The following is a 15,296-nucleotide window of genomic DNA, read 5'->3' as shown; positions in this document are numbered from 1 at the left end:
ATAATTTAAAAAAATAACTTAGTAGTTTTATAAAAAACGGGGAAAAAATATATCTACAAGAAAACCAAGTGATAGAAAACTCTTCAATGAACTTTGTCATGGTTTTTGTATCCTAGTGCATAGAAGATGGCAGCTACAATCCCATAATGACTAATGTTTCATATTTTTGGCAATTTAGCAAATTGAGCCTCCCTTTGAATCTCCTAATTTTATTATAAATAAAACAACAAAATATGGAGATAATGGTAATATTTTCAATGACACAACTATCCACAAAAAACAAAAGAATGAGGAGGCATTCATCATGGAATGATGAAAATTGAACAAAACCTATAATTCACCAATTTCTACACGAAGAAATGCTTGTATCAGAGACATACAATACTTTAAATGTCTGCTTGTAACAAGTCGGGAATATGATAGTTTTTTTTTTACATTCGTTTAATGTTTGAGCTTTTGATTTTGCCATTTGATAAGTAACTTACCGTCATTTTACTAAATACTGCATATTAAGATTTGACATTCCTTTGCATTACAAATTAAAAAAAAAAGAAGGAAAATCAACAGGCGCTCAATATGATAAAGAAGATGTGGTATGCTTGCCAATAGTCCCTTCATCAATAAAAAAAAGCAAGGGTCTCTGGTTGAAGTTCCGTCAATTGTTTCAATATGGTTTTCATAACGATTATTTTTTGGTACGTGACGTCTTATGTTAGAAAAGTTTTATCTCCTGCAATGACGTACAAAACACATTCAAGTAAACAGTACAACCACAAATATTGAACAACTTGTACTAAAGTAGTTCATATTATGTTGAGTAGGCTAAGGAGAGACAATTGGAAATGCGACAGGATTTGAACTGGTGTGTTTTAATTGGAAAGTTAGTACATGTAAATTTTTAAATCGTACTGAGGCCGGAAACTGAATTAAGGTGTTTGTTTCCTCACTGATTGGAACACATTATCGTCAATTAAACGGATTTCCGAAGCAATATTGTCATTGATTAAATGAAAAATAAGGGTATTCTTACAAAAACTGATACCCCAGTCGTATCAATATAGATGTTTGAAAAAGTAAATCTGTTTCATTTATATGGTGTAAAGAAATATACAAATGTATCTTTGCTAAAAAAAATTAGTTTCAGACAATAATTAATGATCGATTCTATTTTATACAAGAGCCAAGAGTTAATTATAGTTAAAACACATTGTTTTTGTTTTAATCAAATGAAGGCATACATTAAAATGAATGGTTTGCTCTATAGTTATGAACACTTTAATATTGGCATTTATCATATAGAGACTAGAATATCGACATTGAGCTAAGGCATACTTTTCTCGGGCTGTCTATGACGTATTTACGATAATGCCATTAGATGTGTATTAATTGATAGTCAAATCTGGTCAAATTTATTGGTCACTTGTAAGGTAAAACGATCAGTGCTTCACTTGTCACTAACGTCTTTTTGAAAATTTAGTTTGTACTCCGTGTCAATCAAATGAGTAAGGCCCTCCAAACTGATTTTAAAGTATGTATAGCTATTCCAACACTGTTTTCTAGAGCCTGAATCACTCCCCTATTTTTCTTTTGCATTCATCTGTCATTTGAGACTAGATTATTTTTTTGGTTGAATGTATATTTATAAGTGCTTGAAATGCCATTCAAAGTATTTTCTATCTCTTTTTTTTAAATTTGTTTCAAAAGCATAATAAAAGGCTAACAAAATGGAAATGGGGAATGTGCCAAGGAGACAACAACCCGACAATAGAACAGACAGAACAGACAGAACAGCAGAATGTCACCAAAAGGTCTTCAATGCAGCGAGAAACTCCCGCACCTGGAGGCGTCCTTCAGCTTCTTAATATCATTTTTTTAAGGCCAATTATATCTGTTACGAGTGCTTGACAATATCAATCATGTTCACTTATTTGAGTTTCTTTTTCTTTTTATCATTTTCAATAGCTAAACCCATTAAGGAAATGGAATACCTGTCACATTTTTGCCATGATACAGGCATATCCTATATTTATGTATGTAGACAACTGCCAGTCATCCGAAACTGTAAAATTTCCTTAGAATTATCAATTCTGGGGCAATAACTAAAAATCGGTTGTCCGACTTGTCTGAAAATTTTACTGCAGAAATGATGAATCTGATTTTATTTCAAATTTGAGATAAATCCTTTGAGAAATAAATTAATAAGCATTTCTTATTTTGCCTTTTTGGTCCTGTCAATCTTTACCATAATGAAAAAAAAAAATTGTTTTGATGCGTTTATTGTAATAAGATCATTAATCCATAATACTAGGTTTGTTCATTTCCATCTGGTCTACAAACACATTTTTTTTTGGATAGATTTCTATGAATTCTAAGACACTCGTACTTAAAGATTAATGCTCTGGTGGTATATTGCTTTTAGGTGTACCTATAAAAAAAAATGGCCTAGGTCCAAACCAGATCACGGAATACAAGTTCATGATACATATATAAGGCATATGGTATCAAAGACCAACGGAATCAACGGATATTTCAGGATTTAATGACGTTAATATTTGTTCTGTTTTTTTTTATTTCTTCATTGTTACACTTGCAACCACAACTCTGTTTAAGTGTGCATCTGTCCGATATGAGTGCACTTAAAGTGTCCCTGGTTATGCTAAAAGCTTAGAAATTCACCGTTGTTTTTTGTTTAACGATGACAACATCTAAAAGTATTCCAAAATTAACCAAAATGACTTGTTTATTATGTAATATTCATATACATGACATTGTACAGACTTATAAATAATTATAATTAGATAAAAACTGATAACAAAAATAAAAAATTAAAAAATTAAAAAAAACCACAGCTAAGTAGACAGAAAGTTATTGTTTTTTTGCTGGAATTTCAACATGTAAGGTGAATTACCAGCAGCGCCCATTCGCTTGATAAGCGATATCGACTTATCGTGCATTGAATACGTATTTGTATAAGCAAACCATTCAAGATATATATAAAGTCTTGTTTGGTGCAAGGCAAAAACTAACTAGCGCACGTGGAATTTACAACAAAATTGTTAGATAACTTTAACAGTTTAATAAAATATAACGTAATCATTTCACTGACTTTCAGTGAAGTATGCCACTGGACGTTAAGCAACCAACAATCAATTCAGTGAAGTACAATTTATGTTTGGGTGAGCTTGATTAATTGATTGTTGCATGCTCAATATGCAAATGTTTTATGCATATTCATGACGAAAGCAGATGAACAAAAATCACTGAAAATGTAGCGCCGGAATTCTAGTTTTGAAATAACAGGATAAAGAATACATAGATATTACAAAATATACATAGTCACACTCTATCAGCACTGGTTTTACTGTTGGAGGGGGCTAAGTCTAACCAACCATATGTATACATATATGCCAATTAATCAATATGATTTTGTAGAATGAGAAGTAATCAATGTATATCTATTTTTCGAACTTTGTTTTATAACGAGAAAAGGCGTAGTATAACAACTGATTTACCAAAGTCCTTGGTTTATAAAACAGAATAAAAATACATCAATAAAATAGGATCATATCATAGATATCAAGTTGAAAAGCATAGAGGACCAAAAATTCAAACAACTATTGCCAAATACAGCTAAGGTAATCTATTCCTGAGGTAAAAAAGCCTTAGTATTTCAAAAAGTTTTATAAACAGTTAATTGATTATTAAGATCATATCAATGATAATTCATGTCAACACAAAAGTGCTGACTACTGGGCATATGATACCCTTGGGGAATAAAAACTCCACCAGCAGTGGTATCGACCCAGAAGTTGTTAATAAACTCATATCATAAATACCTGGATCGAAATTTTGTTTTTTTGCGCCAGACGCGCGTTTCGTCTACAAAAGTTTCATCAGTGACGCTCGAATCAAAACATGTTAAAAGGGCATGATAAAATTAAAGTACGAAGTTGAAGTGCATTGAGAATTAAAAATTCCTAAAAGTATTTCCAAATACAGATAAGGTAATCTATTCATGCGGTAGAAAAACCTTAGTATTTCAATAATTCAAAGTTTTTTAAACAGTTAATTTATTATTATGACCATATCAATGATAGTACATTTCAACACAGACTACAAGGCTGGTGATATCCTCGACTGGGAATTAAAACTCCACAAGCAGTGCCATCGACCCAGTGGTTGTAAATAAACTCGTTTTATAGATACCAAGATTAAAAACCGATTCCTTTATTTGTACCTTGTTTTCCCATTTCAAATTTCCAATTTGCAAAATATGAAAAACATAAAGACTTACATCAAATCATTTCTATTCCACCGTAATTTTCCTTGAATACGGCGAATGACTGGCAAGTTTGAACAATTACCAGTGTATCGAATGTTCTAAACTCTATTTGCAAAATGACCCGGACAGAAACTGAACCATATATGTATATAGTTATCAAAGGTACCAAGCTTATAATTGTATACACCCGGCAGACGCGCGTTTCGTCTACATAAGACTCATCAGTGACGTGCAGATCCAAATAGTTATAAAGCCCAAGAAGTACAAAGTTGAAGAGCATTTAGCACCCAAAATTCCAAAAATTTATGCCAAATACGGCCAAGATAATCTATGTTTGGGATAAGAAAATCGTTAGTATTTCGAAAAATTCGTAATTTTGTAAACAGGAAATTAAAAAAAAATGACCATATAATTGATATTCATGACAACACTGAAGTGCTGACTACTGGGCTGGTAATAACCTAGGGGACGAAACGTCCACCAGCTGTGGTATCGATAAAGTGGTGTTAATTATACACTGTTTAGAGCCATTTATATAATATCGCTGTCAATCATGTACCTTAATAACTTGTTCTAGTAAAAAAAAGTAAAATAAAAAAAAAATACCGAACTCCAAGGAAAATTCAAATCGGAAAATCAAACGCGCAAACACATCAAACGAAGGAAAGCAGCTGTCAAATATCTGACTTTGTACAAGCATTTCCTTCGGTAGAAAATGGTAAATTAAACCTGTCGATGATCAATAGTGTAAGTTTATAGAGTAGTAATTTCAATACATTGAATAGGATAGGACAACAAGCAAAGCATAATACGTAAGCCTTCTCCGTAAGTTGTAGTATTGTGAATTCGAAAGGAACCATATCATATTTCAAATACTAGAAATTTGTGAATATTTTCAGAAAAAATAGTGTTAAATGTTAATTAATTTTTAGTTATAATCATTCATCGATGAGAGGAATATCGATCTCTACCATGCACATAACTTAATATCATGTACTCTCTTGATGTCTAAGGATTTATAGATATTAGATACAAATTGTAAAGTGATATAAAAAGTACTGCGCTTGTGAAATATGTTTAGTACTACTGCTTACAGTTTCTTTAAATCGCCCCTTATAAAGAAGTTTTAACTTTTAAATATTCATAGACTTACACGTACTTTAGAACAAACATTGCACATTCCTTCCACGTTGAAAATTTCAGTAGTATTGAATGAATCTAAGCTTTTACTGACACCCTGATATTCATGGGCAATTGCGGACATCGACAACGAACTTTATCATGCTAATGCCAAACAATTTCATTCATGGTTCATTCATTATGAACAATCTGCCTCGTTTTTGATAATAACTTTTAGAAATATCTTTAAAAAAAAATCACCCACACTTGTTGTTCAGTGAAAACATTAACGGTACCAATTTTTCTGCACCAGATGCGCATTTCGACAAATAATGTCTCTTCAGTGATGCTCGGAGCCAAAATATGTAAAATCCAAAGCTTATATAAAAGATGTAGAGCTAAAATCCAATCGTTCCATAAAGTATAGCCAATTCCGTGAAAGGAATCAGAGCTTTGCATGAGGGAGATACATTAATTCCTTAATTTATAATAATTTTTTACATTTTGTAACAGCAAATTTAATAACACAAAAAAATCCGTATTTTCATGCCAGTACCGGAGTACTGGCTACTGAGCTGGTGATACCCTCAGCGACTAACAGTCCACCAGCAAGTAATAACTGGACTGTTGGAAGTTCAGCTTTCTACTACTTTTGCCCAATTTGTAATGATTTTACACAATTTCAACGTCGGTCTTTTCTGCGAATTATGTGCATTTGGCACAAGCATCAAGCTATCATTCAATTTTTGCCGTTCGTGTTTCAGACAAAAAAACAAAACACATTTTACCCTTCACATTGATTATAGCCAGAAGAGGAAAGAAGTATATCGGCCGTTAATCTTTGCCATAAGGTCAATCCAAAATGAACTGTTCCGTCTGTCTCGCCTCTATAGTGAATACATTCATAGCATTGTACATATATAAGGTGCGAACACAGCTTATTCTGTGATTTTTCTAGTACCATAAAGGGCCCCCTTGATTTGGATTGTTTAATTTTTACATCTACAAATCCCATTTTATTCATACAAAACTTATGTGGTGCGTACAAATAAAAACATCTTTTTGCAAATTCCTTTGCTGTCAATCCTTTTCAAGAAGTCGTATAAATATTTATGTGTAAGTTTGAGTTGTCTTAGATATACACTGTCTTTCATTTGTCCATTGAAAATTATGATTGACAGAACAAAAACAACATATAAAACAATTGTATTAAAAATTCAATTTTATTTAAAATAAAGAAATCAGTATAGAAATAACAATATTTCTCAAATAAATTAATTACAATACGATATCTAAAAAAAATATTCATAAAATTAACAACCAACATACTATTTCACAATAAATAACATATTTTACAACTTGAATAATATCGTATAATATTCAGTTTCAATTACATACACACACATGCATACACACACACACTTGAATGATACTTTGATTGCATATTATCATTTTGAAAATTAAATGATGTTTTGAAATAATGGTTGACCAAATGTTAACTCATTCAGCAAGTATATGAACTAAAATTATGTAGGTATATTGTTTTTATTAGTTTAGTCTTAATAGTGCGTTGTTACTTGCTCATTTTTTTTCCCATCTTGATAAAATATGAAGTATGAGATCTTAGAAATCCATTTATCAATTTATGTATACCTTTAAATAATATCTTAAACATAGTTGTAAATATATCGACTAGTGCTAGAGGATTAAAAAAAATATTTTGCTAAAATTGGCTCAATAAAGAGCTTTATTATATAACATTTGATCAATCAAAACGAGGCTATTTATAACATTGTATCAATCAAACCGAGGCTATTTATAACATTGTATCAATCAAATCGAAAACATCAAAAAATTCAAATGACCTTACAAAATAGGTAACAACGCATAACCATCAAAAGTACCGTATATTGAATTACATTGTATGTAAAAAAAAAAAATTGGGTTAAAAAATTACATCTTCCTTGACCTTGTCAAATTCCATTAGGAAACATCAACAAAATATACAACATATACATAAATAAATAATAGCCGGCATTTATCATTGTCATGATGCAGGGACGGAAACTAAATTAACTACAAGTTCCACATAGACACAACACAATACAAAATACAATACAAAAATGTTAATTTATCACAGTTGTCCGGATTTATTTTCTTCGGGAAGAGATCATTGGAAGAGCTAAGATTTCCTGGTATGTTAACTGTCGAATTTTCCATTTTTAACACTATTTAAAACAGAGCGGCTGAATCCTTTTAAATCTCTTAAAAGGATATAGTTCCAATTATAAAATTTTGAAGCGGTAAAAGTCTTGTGTTGTTGATTGATGATTGTGTTTCTGTCTAAAGTTTCTATTGGTCTATATCCAGAAATGTTCACTAAAAGGGAAAACTCACAAAGAATATCGTTTAATGAGGCAATAACTCTGTTTGATAGATCCTTTAACTTGTTGTCTATTTCAACGTTTAAATTTTTATACACCTCCATCAAAATATACACCTTTGAAATCTTAAGGTAATTTTCTTTGTTGACATCAGAATCCTGTAATAGATAAATATAGAAACACTTTACAACTATGTCATCTTAATCTTACAAAAAAGGTAAAAACCTTAACAGAAAAGGAAGAATGCGTTACAGGACAAAATTGTAAACGAATCTAGCTGTTAAACAACATATGGCAAAATCAAAGGTACTTTATTCAAATGATTTGCACCACGTGACTTTGCCCCTTTTGGTCAAATTTCTTCCCTTAGCTTAAAGTTGAAAATATAATTTATTTCAGATTTGCTGGTAATCTAATCATTTTCCGTCATGTATCTAAAACTAATGTATCTTTAAAAACTTCCTTTGGCGGATATTTTTAAAAAATGCTTAAAATTTGACTTTTTACGAAATGGGAAGGTTCAAATCATCATGTTTAAAATGTTTTTAAAAGAATTTGGCCGAAAACTTAAGAAAGAAGGTTGATCTTATATAGCAATTTTATTATGGTTACGCTTCCGATTTTTTAACTAAAAAGGCCGAAAGATTTCAGTGTAGACAATGTCCATTTGTACACGGACAGAAGCCTAAAAACATGTACAATGCAACTATATGCGAATAAATTATTCATTCATAGGTATTGACATATTGGCATTTTTAATTAAGAGGCTTATATAATCCTATTGTGATGGCTGCCGTCATGATAAGGCAAAATGGCCGCTATGCAAATTAATTAGCCCAAATTTTGCCATATGAATCTTTTCATAGGCAAGACATTTTAATGGGAAAACTGAGTTTGTTCCCTATTTTTGATTGAATGTCGTAAACAAATCTTGTTAGAAACTTTTATTTCCATTTGTGAAAGAGAGATTTTATTTATGGAATTTCTTTATTTAACCGTTTTTTTTCTCATTTCGATGTCATAGTGAGTTATTTTTATAATAAGATACACTCGAAATAAACAAGTTATTCATATTTTTAAAAAGCTTATTCCTGTTGCAGTTTTCTAGAGAAATTACACAAAGATAAAACAATACTCGTTTTTTTTTATATTGTTTTGTCCTTACCTGTGCTGGATTTGGCACACAATCTTCAGGGAAATTTGCTGTTTTTGGATTTCTGTCCAACAGTGCAAGCATATCTTTATCCATGATTAAACTATTTTTCTGCAAAAACAAATAGAATTAAAACATTATGATTTTCAAAATTATTGTTTTGTTTTATTGCAGCCTATTTCTTTCGGGTTTCAACATCAATTAATTAAATGTGCTCTCAATTTCAGTATTGCTTGCTGTTGTATAAAAGCCGATTTTTTATTTAACTTTTGACACTAAATTGGTGTTCTTTCACCAGTTGTTGCTTGTGTACTCTCATTAGAATTCTTTTCTACTAAGCAAGCCATGATATTAGAAGGAGGGTTCGAGTACCAGAAAAATATCGTAGCCTGTAATACATGTTTTGATTTCTAACCAAGTCATGCATGTATTGTGTTAGTAATCGTCGGTGTTGTTTGAAGAATGTTGGTGTTTAGTTTTATTGTTTGTGTTAACTATTAGATTTCCCATCATCTCTGAAAAATACATACACGTCTTTACTAGACTAGCGAGAACAAGAGTATGACATGCAAATATTTGAAAATACATTTCCACTGTATTGTGACTTCTTCATCTATTTCAATTGTTTCCTTGTTTGCTGTCTTCCTGAGAGAAGCCAACATACTTCTTCATTCAGTTACACAACCGCACAAAAAAGTGCTATCATGTAAATAATTGAGAGGACCTTTATCAATTGATTGATTGATGATCAATAATTTCCGCCATTTGAGCCCTATTGGATATTTTGTAGGGAACATTTTTATTCATGGATGCAACACGGGTGGTCGGAGATAACCACCGACATTCACCTGAAAAACTTACCATTTCATTCCATTTGATTAGAGTCGAATACACCTACCACCTAGGCCACCTTTTTCTAAATAGTAAAGCGCCGAATAATTATTCATAAACTTGATCGTTCTCTTCTTCACGATTTTGAAATATGTTGTAGGTCGAAAACGTTGAAATAAACTTTACAAAAATATAGCTATTTAAAATGATTGCTTCATTCTACTTACAGCATGAGAAAATATTTCGTCTATTTGGCTTAAAAATAATTTGGTTTTTCTCGACAGCCGTTGAACCACCTCTGGTGTATTTACGTTGACGTGTATGTTGAAATTGACACTAGATGGCGTACTTCCTGCACAAGGCTTCATCCAAGGGTTCGAGGACTGTATAGGAGCTGCGTGTACAAAGGTATAGAGTCCACAAACAGCAAGGTCTGTTTGAAATAATGAATCAAAAATTAATTATAAGCATATTGAATCTTTACAATGATACATATTTGACACATTTTTATTTATAAACTGTGGATTGATGTAACACAAGTAAAAGATTTGAAATCGTCATGGATTTGCATGGACTATTTGTCAATGAACATTTAACAAGTATCAATCAAATATTCAAAGTTTAAATCAAGTTCGTAATAAAACGTATTTTTCGGGTTTTTCTTTGATTTTGTTCAGTTGTAGATGTCACGCGAACCGAACGAAAACAAGAGCAAGTGGATTAAATCTGAAGTAAGAATCGAATGTCTTTTTAGTGGCATAATTACAGTAACTGTTTAATCATTTCTATCATAAGATTTAAGTAATACGAAACATACTCGAATTTCTATTTCAAATTATGATGAAAATTATTGCTTAATAATTAAAAAAATTCAGAAATATAAGAAGGCAGATTAGATAAAAAAAAAAAAGAATAGTTGTGAACTTGGAATACCTACATGTTAAAATAATAAATTTCATTTTGCAAAACTTTTCTTTTCTTTCTTAATATCTATCTGTAAATTGCAATATAACTAGAGAATTGAATCTTGTAAGTATTTATATACAAAATGCTGTATTTACCTACTTTTTCCGGAAACGTGTAAAAGATACCATTCCTTTTCCCGTCCGGATGGTCCGAATCATTCTCACGTCCAATAGAAAACAAGGGCCATGTTGGACTATATCTATTCATAGCAACCGTAGCTTTCCAAATCAACAATAACGTTTAGTATCGCCCCCTATATGTTAGTCATGGTATAATCCTTGATTGAGATTTTCTAATGACAAAAAAAAAACTATCTCCCGGAAAGTGGTTTTAACATTGCTATTTTGCGGTTTGTTTACGTATGCTCAAAATATTACTTTACTATGCCCTTGTGTTCACTTCATTAGACTTGACTGAAATGTATAGATATATTGTGCAATAAAAATACGCTTAACCGTTCATGTGCAAAAAAAACCATAGAAATGATTTAGCAAGATGTTAAATATTGCCACAAGGAAAACGAATGATGCACTTTTATTTTTAGCAGTTATTTTTTGACGAGTGTAAGCATAATTATGTAAGCATATGTGTACATATGGTGTTTATCAGGATTGATTGTTATGCAAATTATTTCATTGCGGATAAGGACAAAATATATTAATTTAAAAAGGAAGATGAATAAAAACACGTAGAAAATAGTATGATAGTAAATAAAGCGTAAGAAATTGATGAAGGATATGACGCCTACGTTTAATGAATGAAAGATACTTTGACTTCGCGGAAGTGGTAGGATGACCTCCGTGATTTGAACCAGCGGTAAACAAAAGTACAAGTATGGTAATGTGTTATTTCCGATGTATGTGTTTCTTTTGGTATAAAACACTTGCCCTTAATTGGGATTAATTCTTGGATGGCTTCACAATTTGTTCCTTTAATAAATTTATGACTTCAAATATAATTGATATAAGATTGTTATTTTACTCATAATTAATCATTTTTAGCACATACATTATAATTTACAACTGACAGGACTTCGTACACTATTTCAACCATGTACACTCTTGACATACTTATACATACATTTGTAAATGTAAGAACATTTATTGCTTGCACGCTTTTTGAAATAACTTGTTCTTTTCTTGTTATGATATTTATATTTATAATGGTATCGAGATTATGAACGCATAACATCTCATTGCTGTCGTCAGCTTAGATATTTAAAAAAAATCAGAGCAGATCAGCCCCAAGGATTGACCATTGTTGCGAGCTAACGGTAATGCCAAGTCAGGAATATGATAGTTGTTATCCATTCGTTTGATGTGTTTGGGCGTTTTGTTTTGCCATTTGTTTAGGGACTTTCCGGTTTGAATTTAGGAGTTCAGTATTTTTGTGATTTTACTTTTTATGCCAAATAACTGTTTACATCACGGTTAAATTTGGGGTCCTCATTGCGGTCCGCTTTAAGTCTTTAAGTCATGTAGATTTCATTCAAAAGCAAATTCAACGATTGAGACGTGAACAAATGTACAGTAATGTTTACTCTTTGGTCGGGTAGTTGTCTCTTTGACACATTACCCATTTCCATTCTCAATTTTATATAACAAACTGCAGGATAAAGACAATATATGTTTAGTTGCTGTGTATTTCTACTCGGCTCGAAACAAGATAACAGCTCGCCGAAGCCTGCATTACACCTGTTTTTAGCCTCGTACTAAAACAGCTGATATTTGAAGACACTGAATAGTTATTGTCATTATTGGTCCTCTCTGGAAATCTCTTGTCCAGCATTAAAACATGTGATAAGGATAAGCGACCGTTGGATTTGCTAAATTTACAAATGTACAACTACATCTTTTCATTATTGGCCGATGCATTATTTAAGGTGAGTCACACACAAAACACCCACCCAAAAACATACTCGTGTAAAAGAGTCTGGATGAGGGTCTTTTTAAGCAATTTTTCTGAATTATTTTAAGGTTGCTCTCTATTCTCTATTCTTTATATATTTTACAGGTATTTTCTAAATTTAGGCATTTTGTAAAATGACTGCATATTCAGGCAATTTATAAAATGACTGCCTATTCAGGCAATTTATAAAATGCCTAACTAACCTTGTTAGGCATTATACAAAATGACTAAAAATACCTAGTCATTTTGTAAAATGCCTGAATTTGTTAAACAAAATCCAACAAAATGGCTTTTCAGTTTCATGCAGTTTGTAGAAGAAGGATATCATTGAGATGACAACAGTGGACAAAACACAATATCTTGCAAGGAAAATAACTAATGGTTCGGTAGGAATAGTTCATTCATTAAAAACCAACTTGGAAGGTTATAATAACCTCATCAGTCTCTATTCTTTATTTTTTCGGCCCGTTTTTCTCTATTCTGAATTTTTTTGGCCTGTTTTTCTATATTCTTTATTCTTTTGGCCCTTTATTCTGGCATTTTTTAAACGTAAGAAAAATAAAAATTGAATTCCTATGTACCCGGATGTTTTGTTTTGTACGCATTAATGAAATATTTTTTTAAATACAATTGTTAAGTATTTCAGAAAACTTTAATGCTTCCAACCGGACATACTATACAACAGAACAATGGAGGAGAGTACTCCACGAACCATAACAAGGTGTGTTAATACTTCAAGTGTAGCTATTTAATTGTTCACGATAGTATTCTTTTCAATTTTAAATTTGATTTGGTAGGAAACTATAGCTGGTCATTGAAATTAATTATAAAATAATACCTACTATTGCTCTAAAGAGAGATTAGCATATCGTCTATTCTTTTATTTGACCTTGTAAAATATTGAACACAGACGTATGGCTATTTTCCCTTGTACTTTTATGGAACAAAGTTTAAGGTATAATAATTTTATAAAGCATTGATAGGTTTCACATATTGAATATGATCTAAAGAGACAATCACGCAGGCAGTTGCAATTATTGTCTGTTTGTCAATTAACTGCTCATAAAACGAAACATTTTAGGATTTTCTACAACAAGAAATATGCTAGACAGTCATTGTAACATATAGTCCGATTTAGTTGGCACAGCATTTTGGATATTTTGTTTTTAAATGCTTGTTAGCTTCGCAGCGCTATTTATGATTTTTATGTAGATGGAACGCACGTCTGAACACCAGTTTAGTATTTTGTTAATTTAAAACAACCGTTTTGTAGATACTACTGCTGTTTGACCTTTCGTCCCCAAGAATAGCCACAGCATGGTGCTTAGCGCTTCTAAGGACAATTTTCTAATAACAAAACGTTAAAATGATTCGAAAGACAGGGTTTCTACCTCCATAAAGTAATAATCCTAGCAAGATTAGCATAACGTTTGGTTTTCAATGATCTTCATTTTCGCTATTGATTTTGCCTCCCAACTGTTTTATTTTTATAGAGAGGCGTATGATACCAGAGGGGCAGTCTAACTCATAGATCGAAAATAAACTGACAACGCCATTGCTGAAAATGAAAAAGACACATAAAAATAATAGTACACATGACACAACATAGAAAACTAAAGACTAAGCAACAAGAACCCCACCAAAAACTGGGGGTGATCTCAGGTGCTCCGGAAGAGTAAGCAGATCCTGCTCTTTAAATTGCCACTGCAAAATCGCCTGTCACAGTAGTAGACAAAAGTTACGCAAGTCATGCGAACTCAATTATATCATGCAATTTTTATACATTATTTTGTTCTGCAATGAAATTCAGGGTTAATTTTCTACAACTGTTAAGATGGTTTTACCACTTAAAGAGGAACGATGGACCTTGAACAGATCAAATTCAATTTTGCTAACACAATTCAGTTCACTGGATTTGAATTATCCATTCAAATCGAACTTGTTAAACACAAGCAGAGCATCAAGTTATTTTCAGCAATAGTCTTAAAATATATAAGTTAACATGTAACAGGGAATTTGAGATTGGCATGGTTTTCTTAAAATATCAATGTTCTTAAAAGAATGGAAGAAAATTGAATAAGTATGCCAGTCGTAAGACTTTGTGATTTTGACGTCATAAAATTCGGTCACGACAGTCAGGTAAACATATTTCATATACATTGAACATATTACTTAGCAAGTTATATTTATGTCTTATGTAAAACAGTGATATCATCACATATGTCTTTTATTCATATTCACTGCAAAATACTTTTAAATCAGTTATATCCAATAAAACTATAGATTTAAACGACAACCTTTTTTTAGAAAGAAGAAAAACAATATACATGTAGACTGAACATCTACACAATTTGCTTTATATATTTAAATAGTTTCGTATTTTATATGCATAATATATGATTTTACGAATTTACTGTAACAAAAAGAATGGTACTTTTAGATTCAACATACAAAAGAATCATTTTAATTAAAAGTTTGAATTTGTTACCTTCGAACCTAAACGTGGGCAAATTAAAACCTGTCAAATCCTGAATCAAATACACAGTAAGATTTAGTTATTAAAGGGTCCCAATAATTAAAAACTTGGAATTAAACTAAATTTCAGTCAGGAAACAGGCTCTGCGTTGAAGGCCGTTCTTTTACCTATGATTGT

General features: G+C 31.4%; 1 protein-coding gene across 2 annotated transcripts; it reads right to left on the bottom strand.

Moving 5' to 3' along the window:
* Window positions 1-6,605: 6,605 nt before the first annotated feature.
* Window positions 6,606-11,328, bottom strand: LOC139520579 (uncharacterized). 2 transcript variants are annotated; one of them, XM_071313367.1, is made up of 4 exons: window positions 10,831-11,328; window positions 9,997-10,202; window positions 8,951-9,049; window positions 6,606-7,943 (listed from the first exon to the last, which is right to left on the bottom strand). In XM_071313367.1, the coding sequence occupies exons 1-4, from the start codon at window positions 10,940-10,942 to the stop codon at window positions 7,602-7,604; spliced, it is 759 nt and encodes a 252-aa protein (XP_071169468.1). In that variant the 5' UTR covers window positions 10,943-11,328; the 3' UTR covers window positions 6,606-7,601. The 2 variants fall into 2 exon arrangements, with proteins under 2 accessions (XP_071169468.1, XP_071169469.1); XM_071313368.1 differs by lacking the exon at window positions 10,831-11,328 and adding an exon at window positions 10,707-10,783.
* Between the last annotated feature and the right edge of the window lie 3,968 nt (window positions 11,329-15,296).

The sequence above is a fragment of the Mytilus edulis genome, chromosome 4 (genome assembly GCF_963676685.1).
Source record: "Mytilus edulis chromosome 4, xbMytEdul2.2, whole genome shotgun sequence".
NCBI lineage: Eukaryota > Metazoa > Mollusca > Bivalvia > Mytilida > Mytilidae > Mytilus > Mytilus edulis.
This window is presented reverse-complemented; position numbering and strand designations above follow the sequence as displayed.

What these genes read in the sequence shown, in the direction of transcription:
- LOC139520579 (XM_071313367.1), bottom strand. Translation starts at nt 10,942, where the DNA reads ATGAATAGATATAGTCCAACATGGCCCTTGTTTTCTATTGGACGTGAG. An exon ending in CACGTTTCCGGAAAAAGTAG is followed by an intron (nt 10,203 to 10,830) that starts GTAAATACAGCA and finishes TATTTCAAACAG; the next exon opens with ACCTTGCTGTTTGTGGACTC. An exon ending in GTGTGCCAAATCCAGCACAG is followed by an intron (nt 7,944 to 8,950) that starts GTAAGGACAAAA and finishes TATCTATTACAG; the next exon opens with GATTCTGATGTCAACAAAGA.